General features: G+C 42.0%; 1 protein-coding gene across 2 annotated transcripts in view; it reads left to right on the top strand.

Moving 5' to 3' along the window:
* The first annotated feature begins 2,482 nt into the window (after positions 1–2,482).
* pcsk5b (proprotein convertase subtilisin/kexin type 5b) overlaps positions 2,483–12,600 on the top strand; it is a 51,951-nt gene continuing 41,833 nt past the window's right edge. For both annotated transcript variants that reach the window (XM_076098793.1, XM_076098792.1), the window contains exons 1-2: positions 2,483–2,673; positions 7,330–7,434. In XM_076098793.1, coding sequence (XP_075954908.1) covers positions 2,494–2,673; positions 7,330–7,434 — 285 coding nt within the window. In that variant the 5' untranslated portion in view covers positions 2,483–2,493. The remainder of the gene's footprint in view (positions 2,674–7,329; positions 7,435–12,600) is intronic.

The following is a 12,600-nucleotide window of genomic DNA, read 5'->3' as shown; positions in this document are numbered from 1 at the left end:
TGACGCTCCTGACCGATCCACTCTGTTGACAAAGACGTTTTGTTGGGGTTCACTCGGTTCACTCCCTGGAGAAACTCGGGGAGCTGCGAGGCTGACACACAGGGGGCCCTGGTTCTCAAGGTGGCCTCGTGACCTGGGTACTTGATTTGGATACTCAAATCAATTTCTGCTGTGTTTTGTCTCCTCTCCTTTTTTCTTTAAATTACAAGCCCCTCAAATTGGCTGAATGGAGAACGATCACTGTTTTTTTTATTTTTTTATAAATCTTTACTCCCTTTCATCTCCATCTAAGGGACCATGAGATGTTCTTGTCCCCCCGCTTGTTGTGAGATGTGACAGCGGGGTCCATTCAGTGAGAAATTGGCTGCAATTAGTGCAATTATGCTGATTTTCACTTGTGTCCCATGCAGAACAGAGTTTTTGCTGTGCACTGAGACATCCCCGGGAAACTACTGCAAAACAAAAACCCATCAATCAACAAAGACCTTGAATGAAAGACTCAACTGCAGATAATACCAGGCACATTCCATAATGACAGCGTTTAGTCAGCTGTGACCTGTGTTGCGATGAGGGGCATGACATCTAGAGCTTCACTGATTAAGGGGGAATATGCAATAAAGTTGCTATAAAGGGCAGAAGGCCTGCATGGCAGTGGTGGATGTAGAACCCGGGCAAACAGTGAGGATGTCTGTGAGGCTGGTTACTATATGACAGTGTTAAACACACTTGAGTTCAGCTCATCTCCAAGATTTTAAGCAATACACACTCTGAACCATAAATCATGACTGTCACAACAATGAAAATAATCAATAATTCAATGCAGTTGAAAGAGGGTTCAGTGTTTTATGGGAGAACATTTTTTATGTTTTTTTTAAATATATAATAGTTAGTTTTCTATGGTTGTTTCCCATTGGATGATTACTGAGGTGGAGGTCATGGTTTACCTTTACATTGGTATGTCTATGTCAATATTGCCCAGGACACTGACAAGGCTTGCATTCAACAGCAGATTTCAAGGTGTGGGACGGAGGAGCAGTATCCAAAATGTAATGCATCCACTTGTTACCTTGTGGACTGATTACAAATATATTTTAGGGGGCAAAACACCACTGCTACTCATGTGCTGCATGTTTGTCTCAGCTATTACAATGTGGCACACTAGCAAACGTATAAACAACTCAGTCACTCACTGAAAGCGTGCATAGTTGTTGATGGTTAGAACCCAGCTCTGCTGTCAGTAAAAAAAAAAAAAAGGATTATTCTGTAAGATATGAACACCCTCTTGAAAGCAACACCCATTCTCACTGGTATCATCTCATTGTCTACAAACAAAACCCCAAAATGTGAACGATGCCATAATTAGTTGAAAACATCTACATAAATTGAGATGTTTTCATAGCAAACTACACACATTCTTAAAAATGAATACGGGTTTCATGATGTCAAACCAAATGTTAAATCATGTCAGCATGTTTTTCTTCTTTTACACAGTGCTTTAGCAGTATTATTTCTGATTTATAGTGAGGCTATAAAAGATGGAACCTATTTGAACCCTTAGACCGAGGTTCAATAGGGTAAGAGCAGGGTCAGGGTTAAACACAGGGTCAGGGTTACGGTGAAGATACAGAATCTACAGATTCAACCATAATTGTAACTTGATGTCATTTGTGTTGCAATACCTCCTTGCTATGGCAGTAGCCACGTAGACATGAACATGTTAACTGTACACATTGTTTTAGATTGTTTCTTCTTTTGTAAGTTCAATTGGGCGTTGTGACAAACAAAATGAAGAACCATTCTTTAACATGGTCTAACTTCCTGACAGTTTGTTTTTAAGTAAATTATTCTTCATTTTACCCAGGGGCCCTCCTGGAGTAAGCCCTTGAAGCTGCCCCCAAGTGGCTCCATGGCCCCCAGTTTGACCCCCAGTCTGTGTCTGGTGGACGGGCGGTCAGCGGTGGATCCGAGTAGAGTGTCTTTAAGACCCAGCGGAGCTCGGCAGGGAAACCCCGCGGCTTCAGTTGTTTCTACTCTCCAGAGTGTCAGCTAGTTATTTGTGGGGAGGCGCTGTAGCCATTTCGCCACATGAAAGCCCGATGCGCTGAACGACCAACATCCGAGTTGTTCGTGGAGAAGAGAAATCAGCTTTGAGGAGCTCCGCGCGCGCACACGTACACGAACTCGCGCGCAAAGACGCACGGCGCACATACACGTACACTTCCTCCTCCTCCACTGTGGAAAAACAGAGAGAGGAACTCGAAACGCAAACTTCAACTCTCCCATGTGGAAGGCAGGGATTTGAGGATAAGGTATATTTTTTTCCTCTCCCGGGCTCCGTTCCTTCCCCCTCCCTCCCTCTCTTTCTCTCACTTTAACTGTTTTTGGCCGGATAGTTCTGTTTCTATGAGAGTCTTGCTCGGCGAGAAGAGAAGTTTGGTTGTTTGCCTGGTCGGCTGAGGAGGAGGAGAAGAGTCGGGTTCTAAGTGGGGGAAGATGGTCCGCAACGCCGCTTGGAGAAGAAGCTTGCTGTGCGTCCTGGCGCTCTGTCTCAGCTTTGCGTCCCCGCCGTGCAATGCTCGGATTTACACCAACCACTGGGCAGTCAGGATAGCCGGTGGACCCGATGTAGCCGAGCGGATAGCGGATAAATATGGCTATAGGAACATGGGACAGGTAGGTCGCTTATTGCTCCATCAGAGGTTGCTTCTTTTTGTGTGCCTTTTTTTTGTCGTTTCTTGTTTTTGACAACTCTTACAAAAGTAGCGCATGGCATGGTGGTTATTATTCCTTTTACCAGTAGACAAACGATACGAAGTCAAACGTAAAGGGTCCAAACCTGAGCCACGAACCTTCTTTGTGATTCGCTAACTCAGTCCTTCTTTCTGTAGCTCTCTGTATGTCACACAAGGAGAGAGAAGCTGCAGAAAACATATAAAGAAGACCAAGAGCAGGATGGCACAACAGGTGCCTCCTCACTGTGTTTCCGCGGATCATGTTCACTTTGCGAGCTGGAGCTAGGGGAGCTCACTACCCGGCCTCACAGCCACAGCAGTCTCATGTGCGTGATCTTTTTGACACACACGTGAGACAGCTCGTGCTGTTGGGTTTGTGGTCTTGGAATTGACATCAAAAGATCTCCAGTCAAACAGATTGTTGGGCTTTTTTTAATACTGTACAATTGTTGTGCAAAACCTCCCCTGGCTGGTTATGCTTGACTTGGCAACATTAACTTACACTTGGGACAAATTCTTGAGTCGATGCTCCCATACATTTTGTCAATATTCACAAATTGACAGAATGAATTGTGTTTCTTCTGGATGTCTTGAGTAATGATGAGGCACCACTACAAGATAAACGGTTGAAATAGGCATGTCATACTTCACTAGAAAGATCAATATTCAAAGTTTGCACACTTCTACAATGTAACAGGCAATTTTCATTAGATCTGATATTTGTGGCCAAATGTTGGGACCAATGCTACAATAATTCCCTACCACCGCTGTAAAAAAAAAAAAAAAAACATATGCAGAGAATGCAAACACTTGTGTGAGATTTGTCTGTCTCGCTTCATATGATGTCATTTTATCAATCAACAGAAGTCTGCACAGGTCCAGGAGGAGGGGTTTAATTGGTCAATATGTGTTTTGACAATGTTTAAAGTGAAATCTTCTGTCCTTTTGTGGGTTAAAGAAATAGGCCACACAAACATGGACCCCACACATACTTCAGAGTATTGTGACCGAAATGCGTGGGTAGTTCAAGCCTGCACTTGCCAGTGCTCGACGTGAAGACAGCGTGGAACAGAGGGGGGCATTCTGACAGGTTGTTGTGGGGTAGCCTAGTCAACAGCTATTGAACCCCCCCCCCCCCTTCCTCCTCGCCTTATCCAGCCCGCCCACCCACTATACTCCCCAGAGAGCAGACCTTAATGGCCTCGTTTATCCCCTCTCTTTGACGGGAACTAATGTGTGGAGTCCCCCCCCCCCCCCCTTTCCATACCAACCCCCCCATAGGAATTCCCCTGTGGAGTGCAGTCCGACCCCCACCATTCGCTCTAATTTCCATGTCAATATGGAGCGTTCATTGGACTTTGACACCTCATAGACAAGAGTTTTACTTCACTTCCTGGTTTTGGGGTCAGCTGAAAGCCGCTCCCATGGGAGAGATAACAGCACAATCTGGTTTCCTAATGTGAACTTTGACATCCCCATCATCACGCCCCTCCCTCTTATATCAGTGCCGCACTGATGTATATGGTGAATACAATCGAACATAAGTGGGAGGACTTATTGCAAGTTCTTTTTTCAGTTTGATGCTACTGTAGATTGCAAAGAGATACAATACAAGTATTTTTCAATTCAAGTAAACTCGCTTGGATGTGCTTGCTTGTGATAAATGATTTGAGGATATGACTGCTAAAAGAGAAGAGGTTTCATCTTTTGAAGGGAAGCAAAGTAGTTGGAGAGAGGAAAAGGGGGATGGGTATGGAAAACATGTGACAGGGACTTTATAGTCTTCTTGACAGGGGTGGAAAGAGGAGAACAGACAAAGATAACACACACTGGGAGATGGAGGGAGGAGGGAGCGAAAGAAGGGACGATAGATGAACGGATGGATGAAAAGAGTTGGCATGGAGTGAGAGAGCACCTCGTTGGGGAATTCTGGGTAATCCTCTTAACCATGGAGCCCCCTTCCCAGACTAAGACAGTGGCCCAAATTGGGTCTAAATCAGCTGACAAGACCCTAGAGGTGGATATCTGTTCAAACTGGTGTTTTGAAGAGATTTGAGAGGAGTTGGAGCCATCGAGAGGGAGGCGGATGATGTAGCCAGACTTAGACAGGCGGCGGTTACATCAATAACAAGTTATGAGATTATTTCAGCAGGTCGGACTGAAAAAATCGGTGCGTAAAGGCATCAGGCCAACAGGGTGTTGTTTTTGGAAAATACCATCCATACTGATCATTTTTATCCAAGCTAGTCATCCAGTGTCTGTGAAAAACATTCAGTATTTTATTTATTATAAAATTGGTTTGTAGAATAAGCTTGAGTTTAAAGTTGAAGTAAAAGTTATAGAAATACAAGGGAAGTGAAATAAATATTGTTATTATCCTTGCTGTCACTTTAACAATGTAGCTGTAAAGGAACTGCAGCATCTGCACCATGTAGCACGACGTTACAAAAGATCTATATTGTTATTCCATTTCCACTTCTGTAGACAGATTTATTTTTGCAATTGCAGGATCTTGAAGTGCATGTGAGCTCTCATCTTCTTGTTTGATGCCCACCGTTGATGTGTACAGAATGCATGTATCTGAACCACACTTATTCAGGCACAGCTTGACCTTGACGTTTGGTAGTCTGACCCAGCTATCAGAATTATTTCCATGAGAAAAAAAGTTTTATCACCTTTTTAAGTGATTCCTGGCAGGACTTTGTATCGAGTGACATGGAAGTGTCGATGCAGCCAGTGAAAAAGTCTACGATGCGAGACACTATGAATCACTGAGGAGCAGGTGGTTTCGCCTCGCAAATTGTGTTACGACATAATTTCCAGTAACCAGAGTTTCTGCTGAACATGTGATTCACTATGTGGGGTTATTGCATCATAATGAAAATCAAATGAACTCTATAACCTGATGCACGTCCATCTGATCACATGTTGTCATAGCAGTCACAACTCGAGCCAATAGTTTAAGAAACTGCACATTGAAAGTGTGATGATGTAACCTGAAGAGGTGTTGAAGCTATTATCAAGGTTGTTCATTTCCAAATGTCACTTTAATTGGAATAAATGGGTGATCAGAATGTAGAGGGCTTTAAAAAGAGCAGCAGAAGTTTAGACCTGGGCTTAAGTTTATTACATTTTTTTACTCGATATGTAGAGCTTTTCCAGCAGCTTCCATTTGCAGACACTCCTATAAGGGTGGCCTGCTAATGGCAGTGCAGATGTTGGGTAGATTAAATAGGCAGTGGAAGCACGATATGTTGAGACCTGTTTACACTATGAGAAGCATCCAAAGTGGTAGCCACCTATTATGGAAGCACATTTTGTTACCATTTATGTAGAATGCTTTTAAATCTGATTACCCACAACATGTGATTTGTGCTCTGTGTTACACTGATGTTTGGTGTTTGCTGAAAGGTGATCCAGCAAGGCCTTTTGGCACTTTCTTGTTTCTCACTTTGTCAGTCTGGAAGTTGGAGGATGTATGTTCGTGCATGAGCATTGAGCTGAAAGCTGATCTAATGGGTTCTGTGGTGGTGGAGCTCAGCCGTGGAGCTCAGTGACGCACCACAGGACCCTTGGCAGCCATGGAAGGGTACATCTGAGGGATTGTATGGTCTTTATCAATTATTAAAACTAATCACCGTCAAGCAGCTTGCCGTCTGCCTATCATTGTCTGCCTGTGGATCCTCTGTCCTCGTGTCTCTGTCACTCAGTGTCTTTGTCTGTTTGTACACTTGTGTGACATTCAAGACTTCTCTTTCTGTCTTTTTGTGTCTCCTTGTCTGTTTTTCCGTCTCACCTTTTAGTCCCTCTTCCTTTCTTTTTCTCTCACAGTTTTTAAGAACTCAACAAAACTTTATGTATAATATACAGTATATAGAAAAAACAGGGATCTAACATGACATTGAAAACTGTAGCTTTACTACTTTAAAAACAGAGGAACTTCTCTAACAGTACTTTTAAAGTACTCGGTCACTCTCAACAGGAGTTTACTGTATTCATTGACTACTGTGATAAACTCTTGTGTGTATGTATGATGTGTTTACAGTTATGTGCCTTATCTATTTCATCTGTCAAATGCAAACCACAAGAATAAATATGCCAGATCAGTTACTCATGATCCTTTTTAGGACACTGTTGCAGAATAAAAAAAAAAAATGTTTGTACTAATGAGTTATGTTGAGGTAAAGCTGGGTAATATATCGATATTATATTGATTTTGTGATATGAGACTAGACTTAGATTTTGGACATCGCAATATTGTAATATATCATAATATTTCTTTTGCATTTTTAAGGCGGAATTCCAGTAAAGTGATTTAGTTTTCTGAAGTTACGAGACTGTTTTAGCTGTTCTATCGTTTGACTTGACCCACTTAGTCATTATATCCACATTACTGATAATTATTTATTAAAAATCATATTGTGTAAATATTTTGTGAAAGCACGGATGGTCAAACCTACAATATTGTTGCAATATCGGTATTAAAGTATTTGGTAAAAGATAATGTGATATTTGATTTTGCCCAGCACTATGTTGAGGTAGAAAGGGTTACGAAATGAATAAATATGTTTCTTAAGTCTGTCTATGTGTTTTGCAGATTGGGGATCTCAAAGACCACTATCACTTCTTCCATAGCCGGACCATCAAGAGGTCGACTTTGTCCAGCCTTGGTCGCCATAGTTTTATTTCCATGGAGCCCAAGGTAAGCATGTTGTACTTTTTTGTGATAGACAGGTTAAAAATCAAGAGTATTTAACAGAGTATGTGTTTCTTGTAAATGTATATGGTACTGGAGATAGTTTGAGAAAATGATCACAACTCAAAGTCCACACTCTAGCTTTTCCCCAGTTTGACTCTGTTCTCATCATGTGACCTAAGTACGTAACATCTTCTGATGAATACCATGATGTGCGATTATAAAGCCCTGATAGAAGGAAATGGACCTTTAGTTACGCTTATTTTGTCAAACTCCTATCTCCAGGGTAAAAAACTGATTCTTTCAACTCTTACTGGAAACTAATGTCCACAGATGTCTAAAACAAATACTTTTCTTAGACTGCTAATTTCTTCATGTGTGTTCATTTGTTTAATAATGGTTTATTTAGTCATGGTTTACTATGACTATAATCACACTATAATAATAATATACACATTGCAAGTCATTTCATCACCTCATTATGAGATCCTTGCTGTATTTGATGCACAGGCCTGAAGAACGTGTGAAATACACTTAACACACCAACAGAGTTCACTCTTGTTTTCTCAGTCAAGACTTGCACACAAATGGGTTATTGCAGGGACAAAGTGTTCATGAGAACAGGGACTATTACATTGCAGGGAAATTCCAGTATTCTTGACAGGTAAATTGTGATAAATGAGAACTATTCTTCTGCTATTCTATTCCACAAACCCATCTACGTAAGGGCTTATTGATGGGTTTAGAGGTGGGTTAAACATGATATGAATATAATTGTCCTTCAAATAAAAAGGCAATAGCCAACAGCTTCCTAATGCGGACACTTCCCCTTTTTTTCAAAGAGTTGTAAAAATCAAACAACATACTGCTGGCTGTGCCATTTTTTTCTGGGTTTGTGCTTACACCATGCTCACAGACTTTAAAAAAAATACTTATAGATTGCAACACATTCAGCTTCTTTTGTAACCATCATGTTGTTGTGAAATGTGTCCAGAAACTTCATATCATTTTGGAAAGGGTGGTGTGGTAAGGACTAACGAGTTAATTGGATATGTTAAATAGAAATTCAGGGAAATCCTATATTTTCCACTCTAAGTACGTGGCTCCTGTTCCAGAAACTACTGGGCAGAACTACGACTGCAAGTAAGAGAGATGTGAAAATAATCATTTATTAAATATACTTTTGACATGGTTTCTACTCCACCAAGGTTAGGATTGCCTTATTAACAATATAATATCGGCTTGCAAAGCATCTTCGTCAACTGAACAATATGTGATTTTGTGCACTGTGGGCGAACTAGTCCTTCAAACAAAAGTTTGACCAAAGGTAAACCCTTACGCTTGTCTTGTCAGTGCTCCTCTCATCACTGCACCTGGTCATCACTCCCTGGCTGCATTATTAATGAAGTCTGAACCTCACACCACTCTCAGGCTACATCCACACTACTATGTTTTCGTTAATCGCTCCAATAACAGCTGCTTCCTCCGCATGTCGGCAGTGGTAGAATTATTAAATGCAGAATTTACCTACACAACAGCTGCTATTATAGACAACAACGTTAGCCACGCCTGTAATCCGTTATCCATGTTGCATTAACCTGGTAGTCGATCGATAATCAAGGCTCACGTGATAGGGGCGTGACGAATCAGGGAAGGGCACGTCGTGACTGCTAAGACCCAACTAAATAGCGAGTGCGGGTGTATACGTCATTGTTTTAAAACTTATGCGGTTACACCCCTCCACACTAGGAGGTAACCCCGGATTTTTCAAACTTACCCGGCTTCGGGAGTGTTTCTAAACTCCTTATTTTTCGGTGCTCTGAAACTCCGGCCTGGTGTGGACGCTCGGTGTAAACGTAGCAGTGTTGATGTAGCCTGAACTTCATCAAGATACACAGGACGAGTTGCTGATTTGAACTTGGTGGAGTGTACAAAAGGAGCACGTGGTGCTGTCATTTTCCTTTACCGATGTCTTGTTTAGATTTATGTGTATAGAGTGCTGAATTAGATAGCTTTATATGGGATTCAGTGGCACGGCAGTTTGTGCAGATGTCCCTTTCTTGACATGTGAAAACCTCCTACCGCTAGAATATTTTTTGTCATATTTATGTCTGACAGAAAACTGTACTTGTTGATAAAGTGGGTAACTTTATCAAGCAGGCTGGGGCTTGATCCTGAGAAAACAAGATGAAACTCCCCAGATCCATTACAGTGAAGCTTAAAATATCCCATTTATGTCAATTTTGAAAAAATATTGACTTTTTGGCGCTTCAGGGATTTCATCCAGCAGCAATGACTTTGTGTGTGTGTGTGTGTGTGTGTTTGTGTGTTTTGCACAATGGATTCAAGGGCATGCAAGTTTGTTTGTATCCGTGCATGCACAAGAATGCATGCTGACTGCTGAGGAATGCTAATGATGTATCAGTGGGATTTTTAAAAAGGAGGAAATAGAGAGTGAAACAGAAAGAAAAGATAAGACGGTACCTGCCACTCTCTGTTATCCACTTATCTTGTTGTCCTCTATCTCCTTGTTTCTTTCCAATTATCTTTCCTTTCTCTACTTTTTTTTTTTTGGTCCACTCAGCTTGTTTTGTCCACCTGCTGTCCTTACTTGTCATCTCTTCTCTTTTCTCTTCCTCGGTACTTCCTCTCCTGCCTTCAGTTATCGCTGTTGCTTTCAGCGAACTCGTCCCTCTCCCTCCATCGCTGGTTCTCTTGCTCTCTCGGGCCTGACACTCTGCCACAATGGAGGAAGGTTTGTGTCCTTATGCCAGCTGGCTGAGAGACTGAGATTTTAGAGGACTTGATCAGAGAGGAGAGGTTAAAGGAGAGAAAAAGGAGCTATTACAACAGAAGGAGAGTGAAGAGGAGCTGAAGAGTATTTTCCCCTGACTCGTTATGCTTTCAGCATAATCTGTGACCTGTCTGTGGGTTTGGGATCAACGTGACGGCTACTTTGGCACCAGCGCAGCCTGGCATACTGCTAATGATGTTTTGTAATAATGACAGCGTGTGTGTTTGTGTGCGAGTGAGTCAGATGGGTGTAGCGGTGCCATGAAAGGCGCACCCTGCCATCCACAGTACTCATTGGCACGCATGTTACCATGGTGATGCAGCACAGCACAGATTACCGCTTTATGGCATCCGCCTAACTGCAGTGTCACTTGCCTCTCAGGTCAAAGAGCATTCTCCAGGCTGGTGAATGACTCTGTCAAGGCCATTGGCCTGGAGAGAGAGAGAGAGAAATGGTTTTCATTCCGATGCACGTCTCTGACATTTCCTTTTGTTCCTTTTTAAGTTTTGCAAAGATTAGATACAAGATGTTTAGCCTGTCGCAGGTTTATTTGAGATGTTTATCAGTATTTCTGGAAGTCACTGAACACCTAACAAACTTTATGATCTCAGAAATAATTACATTTAGTTTAAATTTCTCATTTTTAAATGAAAAAAACTTAAATTTGTATATTCTAACAAGAAATTATACAATGTTTCTACTCTTTATATTTTGTAGCATTACAGTAACGGAACTCAATAGCCAGTTACATCTTTTGAAGTTTGTGTTTAGCTTTCGCTTTGTGTATCACAAGCCCTGTAAAGCAAATTGAAAAATACATACGCTGCAGCGCCAATTAAAACGAGGTACACAAAACTGTTAATGATGAGATCTTCTCTTTGTAACTTAAGCAGCACTCGGCTATGCTGACGTATGCTCATGTCTCATTCATACTGGAAGTTCCAAGAGAATTTGGAGGGCCACAAGCTTTTCTTTTAATCTGGTAGCTCCTCACTGTTATTAGTTTTTGGTATGAAATGAGTTCAAATATATGTGGCCTGCTTTGTTTGAAATGTATTTCCATCTATTTCAAGCTTGTTGTAAACAGCAATTAGAGTCCTACGGTGGTTGTTTCTCTTTGCTATCATGTTCTTTTGAAGTCCTTGCAGACAGAAACAACGAATGCTGCCGTCTGTCCACAGCGGTCTGTTGCAGGAGCATGGCGTTTGCAGAGAGTTTCATTTTGCAAGACAGATACTCTTGTTCACTTGAAGTCATTTATCCAGACATGTGCAAGAAAACTGAGGGCCAGGTGTGTTTTGCAGCTGAATCCTTGCCGGGATTCACTGAAATGCAGAATGACTATGACGCCAAAATACAATTTCAGTGTCACATAACCCTCTGTGTAAGGGTTTGCTGATGGAAAATATTTGACCACATAGTAAAACTACTTGAATGAGCTCAAATCCAAATGATTAACTTGACTTAAAACAGAAGTCTGTTCAATATTTAGTCACTATTGCTGGTAGATTTCTTTCATTATGCAGCGGCTTTTGGAGATCACTGTATTCATGAACATGTGTGGAGGACTAGGACACTCACAGCATCAAGGAGACAACACTGACGGAGCTTGTGTACCTGTCAGGACCTTCGGGGTAATTTGCATTCGCACAGGTACCGTGAGACTCCATACAGTCCCAGGTACCTATTTCCTTAAAGCCAGGATGCTTGTGGGACTTTCTGCCCTAGAGTCCTGAATCTGTTTTTGCCTTGAATTTGTTTAACAGATGAACTATTAAGAAGTTGACGCCCTGTGAGAAGCACCTACAGCTGGCCAGCACAGCACCACTTGGCTCAAACAGTCTGTGAAAAGTTGTGGGACTGTGTGCTGTGTTTGGGCTGAGGCTCTGAGTTTCACTTAAGAGAGCAGAAGAACTGGCTTCTCGTGTTAGTCCAAAGGTAGTTGAGGGTGTTCTGCTACACCAGCCTTTGACCTTTTTTTTTTTAAACTCACAGCTTTCAGTTCTTTTGCCTCTAACTCAAACAGCGTCTCAAAAACAGCAGTGAAAGTGGATCAATTTGTTCCCATTTGTTCTATTGAAGTGAACTCTTCCCCAGTTTCCCCTGGTTACTGACCCAGCCAGCAAAAGCCACCTGCATACCCTTACACAGAGAGCGAATGAGAGCGAGAGGAGGGAGAAAGGGGGTTGGAATGGGAATGAGAGAGAGACAGACAGGCAATCTCAAAGAAAAATGGGCATCTGCGGGGAAGAAGACCTCAAATGCAACAGAGACGGCGAGAAAGCAGGAGATGAGTGAGAGAGACGAGAAAAGTAAAAGAGTGACGTAGAAGAGGGAGTGGAAGAAAAGAAAGAAAAAGCAGGGTGACTGAGATGTAC

This window comes from Anarhichas minor, unplaced genomic scaffold, assembly GCF_050575085.1.
Source record: "Anarhichas minor isolate MPS153535 unplaced genomic scaffold, ASM5057508v1 ptg000025l, whole genome shotgun sequence".
NCBI classification, from domain to species: Eukaryota; Metazoa; Chordata; class Actinopteri; order Perciformes; family Anarhichadidae; genus Anarhichas; species Anarhichas minor.
The sequence above is the reverse complement of the archived record's forward strand: the minus strand, read 5'-3'. Positions and strand labels throughout refer to the sequence as shown.